We start from the raw sequence: 27,182 nt of genomic DNA, 5'->3' as shown, positions 1-27,182 counted from the left end.
TCTGGCAAACCAAACCAGGAAGAAAATGCAACATTGTAACTATTTTAGCCCCTGTTTCAGAACAAAGAAAGCAAGCTACAGGTTTGAAAACACCCTCAATCACCCTATTGCAATTGTTTATGCTCACGCTGCACTCCTGTTTTTATTTTGGCGATTTCCACATGACAGGGAATTTATAGAGAGAGTTGCGGTGAGCTGGTATGTTTGTCACCCCTCCACCATTTTCTATCGGCAAGTTTGTAAAACCTCGGACTACAAAGAGCGAGATCTAAGTAAAACAGTCTGTATGTGTGACACCCCCAGCCAAAATCGAGTTGTTTGCAGTCTGCTAGTGTGGCACCAGGTTTAGAGAAACAACTGAGAGGTTTTTCTTGTGATTTATCTTTCCCATGTGCTTGGCTGTCTTGGAAGGCACAGCAATGCTTTCTAGATACGAACCTTGCTAGGTTTAGATGCACACCCACTGTCTTCATAAATCACTACAGTAATTTGGGCAATAGCATGTGCATGAGTTTGGTCATCAGGTTGTAATGTATGTTGATGATGTTGCATGGAACCCCTGGGATGAACATGACCCAATCTCATTCCCTGTTGTACCTATACAAGATCACATTGTCTAAATGTGATCACCGGTATTCTGGTAATGCAGTCCCATGCTTTTGAGTTATGGGAATGAAAGAACATTTCCCAGGCTGCAGGTCAGTCTTATTTTAAAAGGCCAGGAGTCATGTTTCTCTGCCCCTGTAGAAATCATGGAATTATGGTAAATGACAAGACTGTTGGGATGTACATTATTAATAGCCCACCACTGACTCACTATACACACACGCTCCTCCTTTATAAATGGTGGCTCATTTACATCACCCACTATGGAGACTCACAACACATTTGCCCATTAGTGACTCACATGTTGAAACTGAAGAATAGGCGTTGTTTTGACAAGCTGACACTTGTGTGTATGAGAGGAGACTTGTGAAATGCTTCATGTTGAAGCACTCATACATCTTCATCTTGATGAGGTGCATACATATAATTGAATGTATGTTAGCTCTTAATCTGTAATTATATGGCATTGCATGAAAGTGAATGTGATAGTGAGGGGTTATGGCAGGCCGTAATTAAGACTCATGGCTGTGTGTCGATGACACAGGATGTTGTTATTGTTAATTTCATAGCCACATAAATAAATCCATCCTAGAGGTGGGCTAATCCCGTCTACATGAGAGCTACATTGGCTCTCACATAGACACTTTACACACCCACCCATGGGACAGGGACTTGGTTAATCTGCACGTTGTTTTTGTTAACTTCCTTTCAGACTGTTAATGTCTATTCTAAGCGTTGTTTTTTTTATATCTACAAACAACAACAAAACAATTTTTATTTAAAGAATTGCCTTTATACCAAGCACACTCTAAAAGATTTAAGGCTGTCACTCTGTGCTCATTTTAAGACTTAAGACCGAAAACATACTCTACACAAGTTTGTGAACACAGACGCTGCTAGCTACGTAATCTCAATTTCATGAGTTGTTGCATTCCAAAAAATGTCAGACATTGCCAATTATATTTCAAACAAGTTTAAAATAGTTTGAAATCTGTCGTAGCATCTGTAACTAGTTTCAGTTTGTCTCCCAAGTGTGCAAATAAGATGAGTGTTGGCAAGATATTATTGCAGACTAAAAACATCTAAAAAAAATATATATATATATATCTGTCTTGTATTGTGTGCTTGGCTTTATTCATCAAACTGTATAGAGTAGACAGTAAAGTCAAGATAAGAAAAAAAAGGAATGGACTCATGACAGGACACAGGCAGGACATAACAGTTCATAAACTGTATTTTGTGAGCATAACTGTTCCAACAAGAATTCCATTCTGATCATTTTCTGTCCATTATATGCTCTTTTGAACAATCAAAAAAACTAGACAGATCTAGACGACACAGGCTTTTTTTTTTTCAGCAACAGCTGAAAATTTAACACACATGAAACACAATTGCATGGAATATATGGCAGATAAAAAGTGAGCGAGCTATGTTCAACAACACTGTGCATGCAAGAAATCCCATAACAGCCCTTCATAGGGTTTAGATAAGAGCACACGGTGAAAGATGTATTAGGGAAAAGCCTGCCACCTAAGCATTATTACTTTATAATCCCACACTGAGAGAAAGAGGGACATCTGGGTCTAGAGCCTTTTAAGCAAGTTTTATTTTTCATTTGTCCTACTTTATCTTAATCCAGGCTCAGGGAACGCAGCAGTATGCTCTCCGAGACAGACTTTCAATGCTTTGAAATAGATACAGATTTTCTCTTGCATAAAAGCTTCAACACAAAGCTGCTATTTTGAGAGAATACGTGAATGGATTAGTATTATCAAGCCAGGAGCTAAATATCTGCTTCTGATGAAAAATAACAGGCTCAAATAGTTGCTCTTGCCATTTGTCATTCTTCAATAATGGCAAGAGTCAGATTAGGCATTGGTCCTTTGGCATACATATGTTAATACTGCATCCCTCAATATACTGGGGTCCAGCTTTGCATGGATTAATATATCACTGGAAGACCCACATTCAACCTTCTCTCACTGGTGCACCCTTTAATATAAAATATTTTTATTGAGAACAACACTATGTGATGTTCATAAATCATTTTTTTTTTTTTTTGTCAAAATAGCGAAAAATTCAAAAATACAACAAGTACAATTAAGAAAATTGAGCAATGTTTTTTTGTTTTAAGATTATAAACCAATCTATGAAAGTCCTTTTTTTTGTTTTGTTTATCTAATTGTTTATTATGTTTCCAGTAGTGTTGGTTATTCATGTTTTTAAAGCTGATTTTACGTAAAGCTGCTTTGGAACAATGTGTATTGGGAAAAACACAAATAAAAAAACTACAAATAAAAATGTGACTATTACATTTTTATGTTTTTTTTATGTTCAATGTTTTTTCTACTTTGAGCAACATTATCTCAATGTTCTCTCTTTGCACTGTCAAACCAGTGATAGCCAGTGCTGAAGCATTTTACCAAACAGAAATGATCATAAATAATTATTATTCAAAGTAATGGCCAGCAACATCCAATCACAGCCAAACATGTTAAAATAAATGTATATATCATAAATTCTAAATCTTTGTACCAATACCATTGTCCCATATCTTCCAAAAATGTTGAGCGATCCAAACATCATCTGCACCCTGAAACTGAATTTTTGGTTAGATGTTAGAAGTGAATACACTTGGCTGCATAGGAAAGCTATAGGGTGCTCTCTTGCTAAACACTACCAAGTATTTAGTGAATGACTAAACCTCTAGTGTGCTGTCCGTCTGCACTGCTCTTACAACAGTTTAAAATGCACCTTATTTTCATCCTAACTCCATATGAAGCCTCTGAAAGCAAAAGTCTTCAGCTTTTGGATGAACCTATTGATTTTCAATGTCATAATGCTCAGTAAATATAGGATTTTTAAGGAAAATAGCGCTATTGTGCACTATTATGTACATTGTGTTAAGCAGCATGGCGCTTTGAGATAAATCGCTTAAATTAAAAAAAATGGCATATCGGATTCTAATCTTGACTCAAACATGTTTCAATGTAAAAACGTAAAACGGTTTCTTACCAGATGTAGTTTTCTTGGCATTTCACCAAAACACAAACTCTGCTGTGATCGGCGCCATGTTGTTGTACAGGGGCCACTGAAGCAAAATTTTGGGCCGCCGAAGCAAATTTATTGATATAAAGCAGCGAAAGCATGATGATGAATAGGTGCTAAATATGCTTCTCATGTACACGGATGTGCACGGGATGATTGAAAACTGGTATCGCTTGCATGACGCACAGTGCATGTGATGCGCTCCACTCTATGCTTCTACTGTACACTGGAGCAGGCAGGTGCAGAGCGGATCACATGCGCGATTAAACCGGGCTTCCCTCTGTGTCATGGGACATAACAAACCTAATTTGACCCATTTGATTTCTGCATAAGAGTGTTCTATTTTAAAGTGCTATTGAGCATTTCCACCATTTCAAACAGCTACAGAACGGACATTCTGAGCAGCAGGGAAAGAAACAACACCTGCCCTTCACCAGCATCAATTACAAGATTTTTCTTGATTTTTTCACATCTAGTCATCATTTATCACAGAACTTTAATAGATTTTTTTCATTTCAACTGTGGTAGTTGTATAAAAGTTTATGTTGTTAAATGTGTTTAGGCTATTGTTTTTTCATAACAAATACATACCTGCAATTTTTTTTTTTTTTAAGAAAGACTGCATTCCTAATAACTAAGGAGCAATCCATGGTCTTAACTATGGTAAATACAATTTTGTTTTTTCCCCCCATGGTTTTTTAATTTTATTATTATTATTATATGAAGTCAGGACAATAGTTTCAAACATTGTACAATAGTAGCTAATACAACATAAATGAGGATAAAATAGAGCTTTCCTATTCCCGAGCCCATACCATCCCCAATCCCATATCACCCACCCCCCAGGATAGGTCTTACATGTCGCACAGACATAAACGCACAAACAAACATTTAATGGGAAACCACAATAAGTGAGCGTTTAAAATAAAATAAAATAAATTTAAAAAAAGAAAAAAAAAAAATACAAATAAATAAATAAATAAAATAAAAACAATGGAGTGAAAAGTGGTTGTGGGTGAATGCACACCCTAATCAAGGAAGTGTTTGTAGCTCATTGAAATAAGTAAATATACATAGTGATGAACATATACATCAGCCACCACTGAAGACCATTTTTTACAAAACCCTGTTGTGTCACATGACTCTTTTGGGCTGGGCTGTCAGTTAAACCATTTACTAACAGCCCAGAGTCTTTTGAACTGAGACTAGTCGGTTGAAATGATTTTAAATTAAATTTTGTATACTGTAGTGCGGGGTCACACAAGTTTTAAAGTGATATTTCACACAGAACTGAAAATGTTAGCATTATTTAGTCCTTCTAATGTCATTTGAAACCTGTTTGACTTTCTTATATTATGTTATGAAGAATGTTCATGCTGCTTTCATCAATAAAGATTAAAGTGAATGGTGACCAGGGACTGTCAAGCTGCAAATAGGAACCACAAGCACCATAAAAGCATCACAAAAGTAGACTACAGAGTGAGGAACAGACACAATTTAAGTTGATATTCACTGAAGACTTTGCTTTGAAAGTCTTACTTGACAGCCTTGGTCACATTTAATTTTATTGGAAAAAAGCAACTAAGACATTCTTCTATAAATAACTCCTTTTTCCTAGATTTTTGTCCATTAAAATGGTGACTGAGGCTAGAAAGAAAGACTTATTAGTTTGGAACAACAGGAGGGTGAGTAAATGATGACAATTCTTTCATTTTTGGGTGAACTATACCTTTAACCATATCACACATGTGCTCAAAACTGATACAGAGAAGTGATTTACCAACAAACTAACACAAAATAAACATTTCACCATCCAACATTTCTCCTATAAGCTTAAATACAGATGGACACTGCAGCCCCAGACTAGTCATGTAAAATATTGCTCACTTATCTCAAACAGGCTGATCCCATGTACGATCAATTTGTTTCCGCCTCAATCCGCTTGCTGCTATAATCCAAGCTGCAGGACATGCATGCAGACATGGAGCCTCAAATATATTAACCTTTCTATGGAAAGGGGTGGGAGGAAGAGTGTGGCAGATTGGGAGATTGCTTCCCCTTACCCCTTCCTTCACCTGTTGTACCTCTCAGGATCCTCCATCTTCATAAACCACCTACAATGCCCTCACGCTGCTGTCTCGCTGGCAACTGTCCAGCTCTAATTAGCACATTAATCACTGCTGAGGAGAAGATACAGCAAGCAGTGAGCCGGGTCTCTTGGTGTATGACCCGAGACTCATCGCTTCATCATCCACAAGGACGAGCACTTAAAACACGAGCTTTGGGCAATAAGAGCTCATATCCAGCTCGATCTGTGGTATGCAGGAGTTCTGAGAGTGGGTCTTATTACAACCTATTCTCTCTTCTTTAATTGTCATCAATAAATCATCCTCTATGTTCAAGTCTTCCTTACAGAACCATTGTAAGGTTCTACATGCAGAATGACTTGGAGTCAGAGGTCACATAGTACCATTCAGCAAATATTGTTCCAAAAACATATTTCACATCCTAAATATATATTAAGAAATAATGTAGTCCTGATAGCACCATATAGCAAATATTATATCACATTTTATCAAATCAAATCACTTTATAGTCACATGATCATGTACACAAGTTCAACAGTAGGTGAAAGTCTTTTGTGCAGTTCCGAGCAACATAGCAGTCATGACAGTGACGAGACATATACCAATTACAGTAAACAACATATTTACACAACACAATTTACATATCAAATGTACACATACTTACACAACACAATAATAATATACAATGTACAGTAAACAATACACACAATATAGAATACACATACAATAAAAAAATAAAATAAAGAGTATATATAAATATATATACAGTAGTTGTATTGTGGAGAATATAATTATGACAGTGTGAGATATAAGATTAATAAAGTGCAGTGCTGATGTATATTGATCGTGAGAGATTAAGTGTTCAAAAGTCGGACTGCTTGGGGGAAGAAGCTGTCATGTAGTCGGCTGGTGCGTGTCCTGATGCTGCGATACCGCCTGTCTGATGCTAGCAGTGAGAGCAGTCCAAGACTCGGGTGGCTGGAGTCTCTGATGATCCTCTGAGCTTTTTTCACACACCGCATGTTATATATGTCCTGGAGGGAGGGAAGCTCACTGTGTCTGGCAGTTCGCACCACACTTTACAGGGCTTTGCAGCTGTGGGCGGTGCTATTGCCGTACCAGGTGGTGATGCAGCCAGTCAGGATGCTCTCTACAGTGCTGGTGTAGAACCATGTGAGGATGTGGTGGTTCATTCCAAACTTCCTCAGCCATCTCAGGAAGAAGAGGCGCTGGTGAGCCTTTTTCACAACGGCCTCAGTGTGGACGGACAATGTGAGTTCCTCAGTAATGTGGACACCGAGGAACTTGAAACTGCTGATTCTCTCCACCGGTGCTCCATTGATGGTGATGGGGCTGTGTTCTCTGTCTTTTCTGCTGAAGTCCACTACAAGCTCCTTGGTTTTACTGACGTTGAGGGAGAGGTTGTGCTCCTGACACCAGCATGTCAGAGTGTGCACCTCCTCTCTGTAGGCTGTTTCATCATTGTCAGTGATCAGACCTACCACCGTCGTATCATCAGAAAACTTAATGATGGCATTGGAGCTGTGTTGCCACACAGTCATGTGTGCATAGGGAATACAGGAGTGGGCTGAGAACACATTGTTGAGGGTCTGTGATGAGGAGATGTTGCTGCCCATTCTAACCACCTGACGTCTGCCTGACAGGAAGTCCAGGATCCAGTTTCCCGGAGTTTTTCATCAAGCTTGGAGGGCACTATGGTGTTGAATGCTGAGCTGTAGTCTACAAACAGCATTCTCACATGTGTTCCTCTTTTCCAGGTGGGAAAGAGCAGTGTGTAGTGTAGATGCAATGGCATCATCAGTGGAGCGGTTGTTGCAGTAGGCAAACTGCAATGGGTCCAGAGAGGTGGGCAGCACGGAGCAGATGTGATCTCTGATTAGCCTCTCAAAGCATATGCTGATGTTGGGGGTCAGAGCAACAGGATGCCAGTAATTTAAACAAGTGATTTTTGATTGCTTTTGTACAGGCACAATGGTGGATGTTTTGAAGCATATGGGGACTAGAAACAGGGAGAGGGACAGGTTGAAAATGTCCGTAAAAACACCAGCCAGTTGGTTTGCACACGCTCTGATGACGCGGCCTGATGCGGTCTGGACCCACGGCTTTACGGATGTTCACCCATCGGAAGGATCGGGTTACATCCGCAACAGAGACGGAGAGTGAACCAACTTCTGTAGCATCGGCCGTGAGTGCTCTCTCCGCGAGGGAGGTGTTATTGTCCTCGAAATGAGCATAAATGTATTAAGCTCATCTGGCAGCGGTGTTCATGGCAGAGTTTTTATTCCCTTTGTAGTCCGTGATGATGTTAATTCCCTGCCACATACTTCTAGAGTCGGTGGTGTTGAACTGTCCTTAACTCTTTCCCCGCCAGCGTTTAAAAAAACGTTGCCAGCCACCGCCAGGGTTTTTGACGATTTTCGCTAAAATTTAATGGCCCGCAGAATATTTTCTTCCGTGAATATATGAAGATGCTATATATCAAAATAAAGATCTGGGCCTCTGCTTTTAGGCAAAAAAACCCGATTTTATTTTATCTTCATTTGTTCTTTTTTTATTGCGACTTCAACAGAGGTAGGTTTTGTCAAAAAACAACATTTCAGACAAAAAGCTGAGAAAAAGGCATGTTTATGTCTGATATTTTGAGCTTCTCATACTCCACTTCTTCATGTTTGAGACGATCGCAGTCTGTTTCTTTGATCAAAGAGTTGCGTACTCTTTCAAAACATGCGCAGGGGTCTTCCTTACCGTATAACACCTAAAACACGGAAACCCGTAAAATTCCGTGTTTGGCGGGGAAGCGTTTTTTCATAAAACACGGAAAATTCCGTGTTTGGCGGGCAAAGAGTTAAATGTTGTGCCTGTACTGGTGTTTGGCTGCTCTGATAGAGTTACGGAGGGCATAACTGTCTTGTTTACGCTCCTCCGTGTTCCCGGAATTAAAAGCGGAGGTCCGCACATTAAGTGCCACGTGAAAATCGCCATTAACCCATGGTTTCTGGTTGGGGTAGATCCATATTGTTTTGGTCAGAACAACGTCCTCTATGCACTTCCTGATGAAACACGTTACGCTATCAGCGTAAACCTCGATGTCGTCTTCAGAGGCGGACCGGAACATCTCCCAGTCTGCGTGATCAAAACAGTCTTGTAGCATAGAGTCTGATTGGTCCGACCAGCACTGGATCGTTCTGAGGGTGGGTGCTTCCTGTTTCAGTTTCTGCCTGTAAGCGGGCAGAAGCAGAACGGAAGAGTGGTCTGATTTGCCAAATGGTGGGCGGGGGAGGAATTTGTAGCAATCCCGGAAAGGAGAATAGCAATGGTCCAAAACCCTGTCCCCTCGTGTGTTGAAGCTGATGTGTTGGTGGTATTTTGGTGTGATTCTTTTTAAATTGGCTTTATTAAAGTCCCCGGTAACAATGAACGCGACCTCAGGGTACGCGGTTTCCTGCTCACTTATGCTCCCATACAGTTCTTTGAGTGCCTGGTCTGTGTCGGCTTGTGGCGGGGATGTACACAGCTGTGATAATGACCGCTGTGAATTTCCTCGGGAGCCAGAATGGTCGACAGAGAAGCATGAGATATTCCAGATCAGGAGAGCTGAAAGACTTGATAAAATGTACGTTCCTCTGATCACATTTGCATCTTTATGCACATGCTCTTATTGAAAGAAATTGGTACTTTTATTCACCAAAGTGGCATTCAACTGATCACAATGTCTAGTCAGGACATTAATAACGTGAACAATTACTATTTACTACAATTACTACAATTTGAAAAAACTTCTTAAACTACTTCAAAGAGTTCTCATCAAAAAATCCTCCACATGCAGCAATGACAGCTTTGCAGATCCTTCACATAGTTAGTTAGTTTGCTATATACTAGCTATAGATGTGGCTGTCTTGTCGGGCACTTCTCACACCCCTTACAGTCTAGCTGATCCCACAAAAGCTCAATGGGGTTATGATCCATAACACTATTTTCCAATTATCTGTTGTCTAATGTCTGTTTCTTTGCCCACTCTAACCTTTTGTTTTTGTTTTTCTGTTTCAAAAGTGGCTTTTTCTTTGCAATTCTTCCCATAAGACCTGCACCCCTGAGTCTTCTCTTTACTGTTGTACATGAAACTGGTGTTGAGCGGGTAGAATTCAATGAAGCTGTCAGCTGAGGACATGTGAGGTGCCCATTTCTCAAACTAGAGACTCTGATGTACTTATCTTTGTTTAGTTGTACATCTGGCCTTCCACATCTCTTTCTATCCTTTGTCTTTATTGTAGTTTACACCTTTGTATGAAATCTTCAGTTTTTTGGCAATTTCAAGCATTGCCAAAATCAGAATCAGCTTTATTGCCTAGTATGCTTACACATACAAGGAATTTGTCTTGGTGACAGAAGCTTCCAGTACACAAACATACACCAACAAGGCAAAGATAATAATAATAATAAAATATTATTAAAATATAATTTTATATATATATATATATAAATGTATTTTATTTTATATATATATATATATATATATATATATATATATATATATATATATAAAATTTATATTATTTTTGCTTAAAGAAGAAATAATTTCTCCTTCACTAATATCACCAAATGGAATTGCAAAAATAACTAGATACGTAGAGTTTGTCAAGATGGATGTTGGCTTGAAAAAGCCTGGCCTCACAGTTTAAAATAGTTTTAAAAGCTTGAAGTTGAAAGATTTTACAGGTCCAACAGTCAGACAGAAAAACATGTTTGTAAGATAAAACAGATAGATTAAAGAGACAGATGGATAGACAGACGGACATACAGATAGATATTACAGACAGACAGACAGAGACATAGATAGGTAGATAAATAGATAGTTAGACAGACAGACGGATGGACGGAGGGACAGATAGAAAGACAGATGTATGGCATTGGCCCAAACAGTAAAAGGTTTAAACACATATTGTGTTTGATATGTCATTTCATTATGCCATTGTTATCCGGAGTGCTTTTCTTTGTTCTTAAACATTTTGCAAGACCATACAGTATAGAGATAAATTAATGAATTGATGTAGTGCTATATATTTTGCTGTTATCAACAACAAAGCCGTTTTAGCGTTATGAGTTTTGCCATTTAAACATAACTCCGAGGTCATGACATCTCAGAGTAGAGTCTTGAAGTTGCCATCTCGTAGTCACAGTAATTCGGAAACAAAATGTATTAACCCAAGTTTGTAGTATATGTTTTCAAACAGGTTTCCCAGAAACATCCCCCTGTTTTTTCATTGGTTGGACAAATAGATAATCCCACCCCAAACTCATTCCATTTGTTGAGCTAGTCTCACTTCATCAGGCTGGTCAGGATGCTCAAACAGAGCAGTATTTTGAAAGTGCCACAGTGTTTACACTTTTAAGGGGAATCAAACTACGAATGTCTTACTTTCATGGTCGTTTCAGCATATTAACCTAGGATAGGCAAAAGTATTTTAACACTGAAAAAACTACAATGAGTTTATGTAGTGCTTAAACTGTGTTTCAATAACAGTCAGCTAACATTTCTCTCCCTTCAATTTATAGTAGTACAAAAATGAACATCTATTTAAGAGTTTAAATATTTCATATTTAGATAAATAGTTCATACAGTATTAGATCTACTACTGAGTGCATGATTGCAAATAATTTTCACCCAACAGGCGCTGTTACTTACTACATTCTGGGACAGTAAGCAAATGTCTATAATGGCTCCAAGGGCTCAACTCTCCCTCAGCATTTACGCTTGTCTATTTTAAGATCTTATTCCATTTCAACCGAGGAAATACTTTAATCAATTCCGTCGGCAAGATGAAAAGGTATCAAATGGGCTTAATATAACCTTGACCCTCTAACTTAAACATTAGATCAGCCTTACCTCCATCATGAAGCTCCAGACAGCACACCAAACAGCCAGAAACCTCTTATCAGACTTTTGATAAGATCAGGCAGCTATGAGCAATTTAAGTTGTGAATTGTAATTGACATGGTTCAAATAAGGGAAAGGGGGCAGCCATGTGGAAAATAGGCAACATAAAAAAGCTGTTTTGTGTTTTTAATGAGGAAACTTTGGGAATTCTAATTACTTGCATTCCTATACTAATCAACCAACATGCAAATCCAGTTTCTTCTGGCAGAGGAGCAAGATATGGAGTTTTTCTAGTGCCAGAGAGCTGGATTATGACTGAGTTAAAGACCCAGAGCACAGCTGAACAGCAGAATACAATCACAGCCCAGTGTTACAATAGGCAAATACTCACAAGCTGCCAGCCATGAAAAACCTCAAAAAACAAAACCTCAGGCCACGCCTGAGAGGAATAGATTACTTTTATTTGAGCATAAATTCCATCCAGATATACAAAACAAGGTGGAATTAATCAAAAAGGACTTACCGGCTACTTCCAGTGAGGCGTTTCGGCTAACAGCCTCTCCTAGGTAATTGCGGGCCACACAAGTGTAAACACCCTCATCGGGCTTGCTGCGGCGTCCATGCACAATGCGCAGGAAAAAAAGAGAGCCGCTGGGTAGCAGCATGCGGTGGGAGCGAGGGTCGTCTTTATCGGTCTCAACATGGTCACCATCTTTGTACCACTCCACCATGGGAATGGGGCGACCTTCTGCCTTGCAGTTCAGGGTGGCCGGCTCACCCTTTGACACGATCAGATCAGAGGGATTCTCCACTATCCTGGGAGGAACGTCCTCAAAACGTAGACGGGACCCTGTGTGGAATAAACAATGAAGATTAGAATGGTCTGGGAGAGGACGAATTAGCATTTTTAGTTCAACTATCCCTTAACATTGTTACATGGAACTATTTAAAATAAAATAAACTAAATCTAACATGTATTTAGTACAAAATATTTGGTAACGGGGATGTCTGGAGTGCTGGCGAAACACTCTTCAAGCACACAACTACACTAAAACTACACCACTAGCCAGCATCAGTCAAAAGATTCAATAAGGGACAAGAGGCTTCTAATGGCCAGTGGGAAAAAGAGCTGGGGATAGATGTCTGAAAGGCAGATGACTCAGCACCTATTAAGCTTTCAGCCCGAGAGCTAGATGAAATTAAAAGAAGTTAAAAGAAGCTGACATTTTAGGTTAAGCCTAGCATGGCTACTGCTGGTGAATGAGCCTCCAAACCTGAATGCCCATTAGTGCTGAATTTGCTCCAGACCGGGCTATGGAATTAACAGATATGCTTTCATGTTTGTACGCTGGAGCTTTTAAGAGGTGGAATACATGTATTACAATGCACAGCTGTGGCTTTGAGTTGAGTTGAGCTTTACTTGATGTTAAAAGGGTGGAAACTTTTATGGTTGATAAGGTGTGTTTGTGTGTATTTAATTGGAACTGGTACCCAAAAGTGAACAAAATCAGACTTTTCAGAGGTCCTTAAATGGATAATCTTTTAATGTACAGTATAAAGCAAGTGTGTGTGTGTGTGTGTGTGTGTGTGTGAGCATGTATTTATCACTTTGTGGGGACCAAATGTCCCCATAAGGATAGTAAAACCCGAAATTTTTGAGCTTGTGGGGACATTTTGTCGGTCCCCATGAGGAAAACAGCTTATAAATCATACTAAATTATGTTTTTTGAAAATTTTAAAATGCAGAAAGTTTTCTGTGAGGGTTAGGTTTAGGGGTAGGGTTAGGTTTAGGGGATAGAATATAAAGTTTGTACAGTATAAAAACCATTATGTCTATGGAAAGTCCCCATAAAACATGGAAACACAACATGTGTGTGTGTGTGTGTGTGTGTGTGTGTGTGTGTGTGTGTGTGTGTGAGAGAGAGAGAGAGAGAGATAATTAAATAATAGCACTACAAATGGAATACACAGCTTTTTTGACTAAAGTTACATTTTAATGACTTTCATAAAAACATAGTCATGTACACCTAAATCAGTTTCCAAACTTTTTTTCTGCCATGGCAAACATTTTACGACTAAAAGATTCTATGGCGCACCACTATCCCACATAGGCTAACCATCGTCAATATTTTTCCTTTTCAATAACTTGTTTTCTGTCCATCTTAGTAGCGTGTTTACTTGTAATGTTTGAAATTCGGCTATGTAAAAAAACAAACATAGGTAGGTTATGCTGTGTGAGGTCACAGGTGGCCAGAGCGCTAAATGGCTTATCTAATTTCTAAATTTGTTCTTGCAATGCCACAACAAATTACAGGGATGCAAACTCATGAGGGGCGAAAAAGGTAAGACAATCATATTTTTTTAAAGTATAAGCTTAAAGCACCAATTCCAGCTATTTTAGTGTTCAAGTTTATTTAAGTTTACAAATGTGCAGAATTAGCTGCAAAATATAGAGTTTTTGGTGAGTCTTGTTTCTGGTTCAGAAATTTTTTCAATTTTATTAACTGATTAGTTCAGTGACCCCTTCTGGAAATGTCACTAGGTGGCGACAAATGAGCGTCTTATGTGCTATGAGTGAGTCAGTGAATCATTTTGAGTCATTCATGACTGAAATCTACCAATAGACTGTATAGTGTTTAACCATTAAAAGAACAAAGCAGATCTATATTCTTCCTTCAGTCTGAGCATTATTTTTCATCCAAAAAGACAACAATAATAGTCTAATAATAGTGAGTTTCAATAACGTCCTTCTCCTTTATTAAAACTTGCATGACTACAAATCTACTGACTTCAGCATAAGAAATATAAACACAAACAGATCTACGGGATCATTTTCCTACAGTAGCCTATTTAAACTGCTGAGCATGACTTTTATCAGAAAAGATAATGTTCTTTTATCATTGTAAAGCACATTTCACATGAGTTGAGTCGAAGCATCAATGCACGTTCAACGCCAGCGTCAAGCTCTGCATAGCCCCCCACATGACAAGAGTTGCAGAAAGCATCACAGAGGGGCGATTTTATGAGTTTGTCATGTAAAAAAGGAGGAGGGTGGGAAGTGTGCACAATAAACTTTGAAAACATGTATTTGGAAGAGAGAAAAAAGCTTTCAGTTTGTGTTTAGATCTAAGAATTTTCTTGGTGAATTTAAAATAGTTCAAATAACTGGGGTCTCTGATAATCATAAACGATAAGGTAATATTTAATTAAAATAAATTACCGGTATGAGACATTCATTGTCTCTTCACAAATTCTCTCTCTCAAATACATTGTTGGTGAAGCAAAAATGTGTGCGTGAAAAACAAGTGCTGCAAGTGGCCACTGCTCATCTTAACTTACACCCGGAGCAGTTCCTCCACGTTTGGACACTGCTCCAGCTTCACTTCACTTGAGCTCCATCACAGCTTTAATTTGAGTCAAGGAAATCAAAGATCAGCTTTGATTTAAAACATTTTCCAACACACTCCAGTTTCAAACCGGTTCTCCCACTGAGGCGTTTAATTCCTCTCAGCCCTGATTACCTCACTGTGCAGCCCGTTCTTCTGTGTGCTCCATTCAGAAGTGATTATAACTGTGCCCTATTCCCTGCGAAGACTTTCAAACCTCTGTGAGGGCTAAACGGTGTGGGGCTTTCGGAACGTGCTTTTTATTTGAATTTACTGTTATGTTTCAGTTATTTTACATGATCATGATTTTTCTCCCTTCAAATGCCCTTCAGAGGGTGATTTATTCCATTTGGAACACAGGGCCCAGGGACGGATGAGTTGTAAAGGCCCTGGGGCCAATTATCTCCAAAGGCCCCCTCCAAAATTTGTTGAGCGGAGTTGCCCAAAAGTTGTTGAGCGGGTTGCATTTTCATGGCCAAAAATTGTTGAGTGGGGTTCATTTTCGTTTTCATTGTTGATGGGTTTTCGAGCGGGGAATCACCAAACTGGATCGCCCAACCTTAAAGCCCAGGGCCCCCCAGGCAGTCAAGGAGCCCTGGTAGTCACGGGCCCCTGGGCACTGGCCCCATTGGCCCAGTCGGTAATCCATCCCTGACAATCTTCTCTCTATTTACTGCAATCTGCAAATCATATGGTGCCATTGAGCTACTTGCTTGATATTCACACTTGATGGCTTGCAGGCCATATGCGATGCACATCAATGCAGACGGGGAATGGCGTGGCGCGACCATGGCCTCTCCTGCAGTGGTTCACTCTTAGCCCCAACAAGAGCTCCTTTTACCATGCTCTCATTTACCATTACATTTCAAATGCTCAACCACTACAGCAGTGCTTTAAACTCTGCTCTTGCAGGAGCAAAATTTATGTTAAATACCCTTATTACTCTAGGAAGCAGCAAGTTGTGGTAGACCTCGTGTCAATGTTTCTGATAATGGAGACACCTGCTATCAGAGTGCCTGGCTCAGCTGTGATCTCAGCAGAACGCAGAGGTATGTCCAACCTTGAGCTCCTTCTAGCTGAAATATTAGCTGCTGACTGACGTGATATATGTTCGGCCATGCTTCGGGTTTCTTCAGCCTCATTCATTAATGGTTCAAATACGAATCCACGGCCGCAGAGTATGTATCGCAGAGTGAGCTCTCATTTAAATGCAGTGTAAATAAGCTCCTGTCGAACACTGTGTGGTCCCGTGCTAGAGGATTCAGCCGTTAGCCGTTGCAGATTCCTTCATGCAGCACAACAGCTCCTGCAAGAGATCATTGCCATGCGCCGGTAACCAACACCCAAGATGGTGTAGGGTACAGGCATCTCCAAGATTTCAGTTATAGACCTTTTCATCTGGAAGCATCAGTCTAATTGGCATCTGCTAAATGTATCAAAGATCAGAGTTGTAAACATTCTAAATCACTAACATCTCAGGGACATCTGCCGAATGTCTTATTGACTTCTGAGACATACTTAAATACTGAAATACGTATAATAGATATAAACACACATAAAAAACACACATAAAATAAACATCTGGGTGAAGTACCTTTGCAATCGGGCACTGCCTCCACAATGCTTACATTTTATTCTCTACAATCTCAAATTGCTAATAGTTCTCTATTCGGCATCCCGGCTGACCTGTTATTCCAGTCATTCATTCCGCAATGGAGCAGCAACCACCGCCAGACAAAGGTCTACCCAAGCAGCAAATTCACTCTTGCGGTTGGTTTTCAGATGATTTCAGAATTAACCATTTCAGAAGAGCTCACCAAATTCTTATTAGCTAATTCGCCCTTAAAGCAATCACCCATTTAGACGTCTTCACCAATACGTCTTCTCGTACTCTCATCTAATGAAAGGATGAATGCATTTGGGCATCCATGCGTAGGTTACTCGTGCATTCGTTCATAGGTATGCATATGCAAAAATCGATAATATATATACGTTTGTAAGCGTTTAGTCATACAGGAACGAATAAATAATGGAATACATTTTTTGCAACTTAAACTCAGCCGTCATTTATGGGATAAAAATTCTGCCAAATGTATTGCGGTCACGGATCCAAAAATAATAAGCGTGAATCAAAATAAATAAATAATAAGTGAGGATAAAAAAAAATAAGTGCAAAAATAAAATCAAAAGCGCAAATCAAAATAATGTGCACAGATCAAAAAATAACAGGCATGAATCAAAAATACATAAACATAAAAAATATGCTGCCAAAGCATATTTTATTGGGCTCGGGTCGCTCGAGCCCTCCATTATGGACAGCCACAAATGTTTACCTTCTTTTAATTTCAAAGATTATATGAACGTGAACTCATGAACCAAAATATGTGGACATTTTTACATACTGTATAGATCAGAGTAAAAGAGACTTGTGAGATATACAACAGCAGATGTATTATGCCAGTGAATGAATATTCAGTTTCTTCAGCATGAACTAATACTTAGGGGTCACAGCAAAGAATTTTACATTTATACATTTGGCAGATGCTTTTATCCTCAGCAGTTTACAGTGCATTCGAAGTACTCATTTGATCAGTTTACGTGTTTCCTGGGAATCTAACCAATTGACCATGGCACTGCAACATGGTCACACAGAAACTGACATGTTGCTTCCAAAATTCATGTACCCTGAAATGAACCCCATTCAGCCAAATTACTGAGCACCATCACCCTTCAAAATACATTTGTAGTAATTCAAGATATTTCCATCTACTGATAGCCAGTGTTGGGTGTAGTCTGATTACAAAGTAATTAGATACTGTAATCTAATTACTTTTAAAGTTAAAAAATAGTGTAGTCAGATTACAGTTACAGACTTTTGATACATTTAATTACTTTTAAAGGTGCACTCTTTTTTATTTTAAATAAAGAAATTAATTGTACTTTTGAAACATATGTATAATCATGACCACTGTGTATGTTTATAAAATCATGACCACTCATATGAGATCAGATCAGTAAACTTATAAAAGCTGTTTTATTCTACATGGGGAAGGGGACCCCTCATGGGGGCTGCCATTTTAGAATCACTTTACCAGCTGCATACTACTCGCTTAATCTCAGTATCCATCTTTTTATTGGGCACTTTCACTCTTGGATTAAATGAATCATGGCTGTTAGTGAATTTCTACAATGGCATTTGTAACTAAAAAATATTGAATTTGAATGATGCTGCATCCACACCACTAGGTGTCACAAGATGTCACCTTAAGTGACACAAGCACCTTTAATACATTGCTGGGTAAAACATTTCTAAAATAATTGTATTTATGTAGAACAAATTTAAAACATGAATTATGCTCATTTAAATGTCTGTTTGCATTTTTGTGACAGTTGAAGTGTCACTAAGAAGTAATTATAAGAAAATGTGGTGTTTCGTGTGACTTGTGTGCAACAATGAACAGGGAGAAAAACGTCATTATTTTGAATTCGTTGAGCTGTAACTTAAAAGTAAAGCACTTTGTAATGTGATTTCTTTTCAATGAAGTAATCAGTAAAGGGAATCTGATTTTAGAGAATTAGTATTTTTAGTGGATTACATTTTTTGAGTAACTTACTCAAGACTGCTAATAGTCTGCATTGCATGAGTTATTGTGTCCACAAACAATGGTGAGCATGATATACATTTGTGCTGATCGATAAAATTATATAGATATTTATCAGAAAAAAATACATCTTTGATATTGATGATCAACTTTTGAGCAATTTTCAACATTTAGCCTATGTTCTACATCAAGACAATCAGGTGTCACTAAAAACGTAAAAAAAGCAATTCAGTAAAGTTATACAACTAGCTAAATGAATCACAGTCATGAAATCGGCTGGTTAGGAAGTATTAGCTGGCTTGCTGCTATTGTCCTCCTGTCAAGGCTAGGCAGCCACTAGCAGGCAAATATGATATTGTTGTGTATTATTGTGTGTATGCATTACCGCCACATACTGAGCTCAAGTGTGGAGCATCACAAAAAATATATCAGTGGAGTCCAAGTTCTGTTGAAAACTTATGAAATAGGCAAAATTTAATTGAAAAGAGGTCACACACTTTATTAAGATTAAACGTAATCTTCTTGAACTTCAAATTAAAAGGTAGCTTACCCTGTGGAGTCTACTTGTAAATAGACAAGTTATTCATTCTTCATTCTTGAGGTCTAACAAACATGGGGAATGCATTTAATTTCCCATTAATGGTACGAAATATAGAGTATATCGTGATATAGAACTTTATGAAAATCGAGATTGTGATAATATTTTTTTGCCATATCGCCCAGCCCTAATTCAGAGGTTGCATTTTCGCTCTAAAATTAAATTTTTACTCCATTGATGGTAAGGTTAAGGGTTAAGGGGCAGCTGTACCTCTAATAGCTAATTATTTTGCTCTTACATGACTGCAATCACTAATGCCGAGTTTACACAACACAATTTTAAGCCTGATTTTCACTCACCGACAGTTTTGTGGTGATTGATGACTAAAGCCTGAAATGTAGGCAAATTGGAGCTCGCTCCCGTGAGCGACAATCACAATGTTTGAATTATCAAAGATGCAATTTGAGGGAAGTGCCGATGCATCACCGATGTCAGCGAGATATCTAGAATGTTAAATATCTGGCTGGACCTGGTAAGCAAATAGTTAGATTTTACAGTAGGATGTACTTTTTCATATTGTAACCAATAAAATATATGATGCCTTGATGTGATTAAAAACATACACATCATATTCTGAAATGCATAACATATGATCGTGCATTTGTTGTCGTATCTCATATCACTTCTCGCATGTACTCTGTTGTGAAACGTAATTTGGAGTCCAGTTGTCGGGGATTCATCAATAGTGAAATGTTTTGTAATGTGTTCACCCCTGTTGCCGATTCGTTGTGTAATTTGAAAACGCTACGACTTCCATGACAAGAGAGTCAGTTGCGGAATATGAATGGTACCACGATCCGACATCTTTGAAGGTCGTGTAGTGTGTAGGAGGCATTAGTATCACAAACTGCATGACTTTTGTTATGTCAGTTACATTAACCTCCTGAGACCCCTAATAGCCCCTAATAAACTTCTTTTTTTTTTAATCTAAATATGTATCTAAATACTAAGTTGCAAAATTTTAAATAATACCAAGCTATAGATAGTCTAATTTTTTTATCAAATTGTTTATGTTTGCAGGAGTGTTGGTTACCCATATCTGCACTGCACTGCTGCCACCTGATTGGCTAATTAGATAATTGCATGAAAAAGTAGGTGTATAGGTGTTCCTAATAAAGTGCTCAGTGAGTGTAGGTTTTTTAGGATTGCTATTGTCCACTTTAGTGTTCATTTTGTTTAACAGTAAGCCGTTTCATGATAAATCACAACATTTTTCAAAATGGCATACTGAATGACACTAGAGTCTCTTTCTTTTGACAGGTTTCAATGTAAAAACTTAAGTAGGTTTCTAACCAGATGTAGTTTTGTTGGCATTTCTGCCAAAGACAAACTCTGCTGTGATTGGCGCCATGTTATTTTGTCACATGACTCAGTATATTGAATATTTTACCCTTTACTTACAGCCCAAAATCTTCTGAAATGAGATCTGTTGGTTTAAATGAATTTAAATAATGCGTTACATGTGCACAGAAAGACTTGGGTTTCTGCAAAGTTATGACAGTTGTGGGATAGTTTGTGGTCTGCGGTTCAATGTAATATATAAATATACACAAACACATCCACACTATTTAAGGAAAACACACATTTACTTATTAAATAAAGCTGGGTCATTCATTTGCTACTTAAAAGCAATAAGCCAAATGAATCGTTGCTCTACAGAGAAATTAAGTAGCACTGATATGATATTGTCACTGTAAATTGTGTAAACATTTAAATATGTCTTAAAATAATCAGTATAAAACTGGATTAAAAGAGTTTTATTTAATCCATGCAAACTATAAATAAATATTGGACTAATCTTGGAGAAAGCAATGAGGATTGCAAATCTGTATGAATCATGGCATTATGGCAAAAGTAGCTACACCTTAAAAAATACAATGGGAATCCTTGTATTTTGTATCTTGTCCAATTTGTGAATCCATCCTTCTAACAGATCTGCCTGTAGTACAGATGACTCTTAGCAACCAGAATATGAAGTCTGCTATTACCTTGTATTATCTATCATCTTTCACATTACCCAGTATGTTTTAACTCCGAACTTTCTCTAAATCACATAGCATTTAATGCTTTTCATACTCACAGCTGACATTCAAATCGATAACCCAATGCATATTAAAACATGCATTGCTCTATTTTAAGCATGCTTTCAGCTCACATAATGTTCAAACTGTGCACCCCCACAATGGGGAGACAGATGCATAGCTTATAAAGTCTGTTTCTAAAGCTTGCTGCGTACAGCAGCCGCTGTCTCCTTTAATGCAGAAGGCCATTAAACTAGCCTCAGCAGGGGGGCACATCATGCAGACTGATGATACAGCAGTGACATCCCTCCTTGCACCTGCCAAAAATATTAGGTCAGTCTCTTACAGGTCAATTCACCAGCAATATAAACACGCTATAAGCCCACTGCAGAATATAGGAGGCCATGCAGGGGCAGGTCTACGTGGTGGCCAGGGGGGGCACCTGCCCCCCCTGAAATTCGATTGGCCACCCCAGGTGCCCCCCCTATAAGATGTCTTGCGATTGGTTCATTTTACGGCCAATCAGTTTATAGACTCTACTGACGTTCGTGATTCAATACGTTTTTTGTTTTTTTTTAAAGCTTAATAAAGTCATCTTTATTGCCAAAAAAAAGGATACAAATCACAAATGACTTATCAAAATATACATAACAATTTTATCAAATAACTACTGTCTACAATTGTCGTAAATTGTTTCGACATACTTTTTAAAAAAAAAATTTAATTATCCTTCAACAACACAAACAAACAAGGTACATCAACAAATCTCTGAATATAACCTCAATTGTTCAGCCATAGGTTGAGCATAGCTAGTACAAAGAACAGAAAACACACTATGAACAAACCAATAATTAAATAGAAAAAAAAACAAAAATAAATAAAATGAAAAAATAAATAAAAAGGGACTTTTTTAATTAATTTAAACGTATCCAAAAGAGAAATCAGTTTAAGGGCTTTCTGATTTTTAACAAATTTTAAAGATTTGCACAAGCGTTTATCCTTATTCATCCAGTGATTAAAGTTGGGTTTAGATTTAAACCATCTGCATTTATGAATGAAAAACTTTCCAAAACATAACAAGAAATTAATAACAAAATCACAATCTTTGTTTTCCAGACAAACACCAAACATAATTAACTTCCACGTGAGAGGTGGGAGTTCAACCCTCCTAGACCTTAACCGATTCTGCACCTCACTCCAAAAGGGTTGCACCAGATCACAATCAAAGACATGCTCTAGATTTTCAATATTTGTTTCACAAAAAACACAATTATTCACATCAAAATTTAATTTCAATCTTAAAAATTCTTTAGTAGGATAGATCTCATTTAAAATTTTGAAGTTCACCTCCTTAGCTTTAGGAGGGAGAGGAAAAGACAAATAATTTTTCCTAATTTTTTTTATTTCAACCTTATCAAAATCTTTAAGCACGTATTCCCGTCTAATTGGATTTGGGTAATAAGCCTGTAAAAAAAAATTTGTAATGACTCTATTTGTACATTTTTTAACACAAAAATCATAACCATCTAAGGAGAGCTGTCTCGGTGCTGGGGAGATTTTGGAGTACAACATGTCTTCTTTAACCATTAATCTTAACGGAATTGGTATAGCTCTAATCATTCTATTAAACATATTAACGGTACACTGTACTTGGAATTACTCACAAAACTCTCTATACAGTAACAAATTTCCATTATCATCCAAGAAATGGGCAGTAGCCCAAATCCCTTTAGATATCCATTCCTCAAGATATACAGATTTTCTGCCAAACTTTATATATCTACTATTCCAAACTGGAGTGTTGTGAGGAGTGAAGTTATGTTTGAACAATAGTTTCCAATAGAGCAGCACTTGCTGATGGAAGGATGAAAGTTTAACTTTCATCCTTCCATCAGCACTCAAAGTCACAACATAACAGAAAGTGTATTCCCCCCAGTTTGGTAAAGATAGCATTGGGGACAATAAACCAAAAGGAGTGGCTATTTTGAATGAAGGATTTTAACCATTTCAATTTCAAAACACCATTCATAATGTCAAAATCGATAGCATTCACCCCACCGTCTTCATATTTTTTAATCATGTCCTCCTTTCTAATGTACTGACACTTATTTCTCCAAATAAATTTAAAATTCACCTTAGTTATTAATTTAATCATTTGTGTTGATATGGGCAAGGAGAAGGCTGGATAGTCTGGACAAACTATCCATTTTAGATAAAAGAACCCTTCCAAAAATGGTAAGATCCCTCTGCAGCCATCTATTCAATATGGACTTACATTTATCTATGTTATTCAACACATTTTTATTCTCCATAACATCTTTATCTTTAGAAATAATAATCCCCAAATATTTAACTTCCCTTTTAATTTGTATATTAGATAATGACTGCAAAGGAAACTCATGCAGTGTTAACATTACACATTTGTTTAGGTTTAAATGTAGCCCTGAAGCTTTTGAAAACTGGTTAGTCGAATGTAAAGCTCATGGAATTTGATATTCATTCTTTAGAAACAATGTTGTATCGTCAGCAAACTGGCTTATAAGTATATGTCTATCCAACACTGAAAGACCTTCAATACCATTATTTTTAATCAATATAGATAATAACTCTGCAACCATTATAAATAATAATGGTGAGCTTGCCAGTCACCACCGAAACTAGTTGAGGTCTGCCTTCTTTCTTTTTCGACTGTTTTCCTCTCTTTCTGCTACTGTTTTTATTGTCTCTAAACTAAAGACTGTTCTTTAATATATTAGCAGAGCACAATGTAATGGTTCCATATTTTATTTTTAAACTGTGGTGTTTTCATTTGAACTGTTACAGTGCTAAAACTTTAACTCTGTGTTACTCAGCTTTTTTGTAAATTAATCTGAAAGAAATGTTGAATGAAACACTGTGATGTTTTGGCCAAACCATTTGAATTATTACAGTGGGGGGAATTTTTATTTTTTTAATTATTATTATTTGAAAGAGACTGTGAATAAAACTACTGTATATTGTAATGGCCAAACTAATTAAAAGAAAATAGTTGACATCGTTTCTGCTTCTGGGTTTTTAAAATTGCTCATTATTAAAATTGCTTTTATTTTATAAACTTGTTAGTTTTATGAAAACACTAAAAATAATAAACACTGGCTCTCAAATTTAACTTAATGGATATATACAGGGATGACAAAAAACTAAATTAATCAAAACTGTGCTTTATTACTACATTTGTTTACAAGTAACTTTATTCAAGTTAAAAAAATAATAAAATCAATAGGATTTACGTAATATACTGTAGAATTTACCTTTTTTTTTTTGGTCACTGGCGGCCACCCCGTTTGGAGGCAGTGCCCCAGCATGGCCCCCCCACTGAAAATGCTCTAGATACGCCCCTGAGGCCATGGAAACATGTTCTTGTATCAATTTTGTTTTCTATACATGCTCACACAGCAGCAATTGATCTCATGATCCCTAAGATGCTATCTTTTGGTAATGCAACTTAAAAAATTGTCAACAAACAAACAAATATAAATATAAATGAATAAATATAATTTCTTGTCATAACATAATCTAATACCTTCCTTTATACACTAATAGATCTGCAACTGTATTGGTAGCTTTGGTTGTACTTGGTAAACCATTATAGAATATAGGAGACAAAGGGAATCAGTTCTTTAATCAATTTTGTTTCAAATAAAGTAAAAATTGGTATCATGACCCGTTTTAAGACATATCTTCTGAGAATGCTCATTAAAAACGGAGAAAATGAAAAGAGAGAAAAAAATGGAAAAAGTTACAAAATAAAATAAATAAACAAAATCAATAAATTGCGTCTCTTACATATATACAGTATATACAATTTTTATCCCCTTTTCTCCCAACTTGGAATGCCCAATTCCCACTACTTAGTAGGTCCTCATGGTGGCATGGTTACTCACCTCAATCCGGGTGGCGGAAAACAAGTTTCAGTTGCCTCCGCTTCTGAGACAGTCAATCCACGCATCTAATCACATGGCTCGTTGTGCATGACACCCGGAAGACTTCCAGCATGTGGAGCCTCATGCTACTTTCGATCCACACACATATCACCACGTGCCCCACTGAGAGTGAGAACCCCTAATCATGACCATGAGGAGGTTACCCTATGTGTCTCTACCCTCCTTAGCAACCAGTCCAATTTGGTTGCTTTGGAGACCTGACTGGAGTCACTCAGCACGCCCTGGATTCAAACTCGCAACTCCAGATGTGGTAGTCAGCATCAAAACTGGCAGAGCTACCCAGGCTCCCCCAAAAATAGCATTTCTAATCACAACATAGTCTAATATTTGTATTTCTATTGCACTATTGGTATTGGCAACTGTAATACTTGTCTTGTCTTGTAATAATCTCTGTTAGCCGACCCAAGTAATGAAGGAATATTCTCTCTTACCCTTTCATAAGTGCCTGAATGTAAATATTTGAAAACAACGCTGTCTTGTAATATATCTAGTGACAGCATACCTAAGCATTTGTTGTTCATTTATAAAGTATGAGCATCGATGACCTTTTCAATGTTTTAATAGAAAACTTTTTTCTTATTTTCGTCTCACGAAGCTGTTATGGCTGTTATTATCCAGATGTGACCTGATGTGACACAACATTTGTAGTAAAAAAATAAATAAAAAATTGATTGTCGAGGATTTGTTCCCTAAATTGTAGGCTATTTACCTGTTAAGCAATTTACATACAACAAGCAATCCATTGAAGGTGCATAACTGAATGCCAGTTGGCTGTATTTACATTGAACAAACATAAATAGTAAATTTGAGTCAAACCGATTAAACTGGCACGCGCTGGATATGGAACTGATATCGCGCGCGCCAGCGGATCAATAGAGTATAGAGTATTTTCTAACTTACCAAAAGAGCCGTAGCTGTTGAAGAGCATCAGTAAAAGCGTTCCTATGACAGCCAAAGCCATTGGTCAAGCTTTCAACGAGAAATGCGCTTTTCTTTACGGCATATGAAAACAAAATGAGAAAAGGAGAAAGCCACTCTACACTCCACTTCAACTGCTCTTTTAGATAAATCCACAGCGCTACATTACTATCAAGTCTGAAATGCGCGCGACTTCGTATAGGTTATAGTTTTGCATGACGACGCTGTTCTGTTGTCTTACTACTTAGTGCGTTCCTTCCGTCACTCATTCTCCTGGAATGTCCCTCCTCTGAAGATGCGCTGACTGCGGTACACAGAGTTCATTGGCTGTTTCATCCATTGAGTTCATTGGCGTATGAAAACACTCGACTGTGCGCGTGTGCTGCTCTCAGCTGCGTTCTGCAGAACGAAGCTTCACAGTTAGAAGAGAACGTATTTTTCAGGCGGCACCAAACAACTGTTAGAGACAGCTTTTATCGTTATTATCACCGTAAAGTCTGGCATATGTATTTAATGACTTTTCCTCCACGATTCATAAGTTATTTCAGGTATGTTAGAATTATTTTCTTTGGTTAGATCAGGGGTTTTCAAACTTTCTGATGCCAAGGAGACCACCGAAATATTTTGATCCTGTTGTGTGGGATCCCCTACCTAAAATACATAGACAATATGAAGAAAAGCACCACGGTTATCAATATAAAAAAATAATTGTGGTTAATCACATGATTAGTCTTTACAGAGCAGAATGAATAGGCCTACGCCAAGCAGCTTTTATGATGTAATATCTAAATGTTAACTTATATATACAACTGTATATATATATATATATATATATATATATATATATATATATATATATATATATATATATATATACAGTTGAAATCAGAAGTTTACTTACACTTAGGTTGAAGTCATTAAAACAAAATTGTAACTACTCTACAGATTTAATATTATCAAACTATAGCTATGGCAGATCTACTTTGTGCATCTAATTATTCCAACAATTGTTTACAGACATATTGTTTAACTTTTAA

General features: G+C 37.6%; 1 protein-coding gene across 1 annotated transcript in view; it reads right to left on the bottom strand.

The window, feature by feature from the left end:
• LOC127631630 (roundabout homolog 2-like) overlaps nucleotides 1–26,330 on the bottom strand; it is an 88,928-nt gene extending 62,598 nt beyond the window's left edge. The window contains exons 1-2 of the mRNA XM_052109898.1: nucleotides 26,128–26,330; nucleotides 12,161–12,487 (exon numbers count right to left, since the gene is read on the bottom strand). Of these exons, the coding sequence (XP_051965858.1) occupies nucleotides 12,161–12,487; nucleotides 26,128–26,188 (388 nt within the window). The 5' untranslated portion in view covers nucleotides 26,189–26,330. The remainder of the gene's footprint in view (nucleotides 1–12,160; nucleotides 12,488–26,127) is intronic.
• Nucleotides 26,331–27,182: the final 852 nt, after the last annotated feature.

The sequence above is a fragment of the Xyrauchen texanus genome, chromosome 38 (assembly GCF_025860055.1).
Source record: "Xyrauchen texanus isolate HMW12.3.18 chromosome 38, RBS_HiC_50CHRs, whole genome shotgun sequence".
In the NCBI taxonomy this organism is placed as follows: Eukaryota; Metazoa; Chordata; class Actinopteri; order Cypriniformes; family Catostomidae; genus Xyrauchen; species Xyrauchen texanus.
This window is presented reverse-complemented; position numbering and strand designations above follow the sequence as displayed.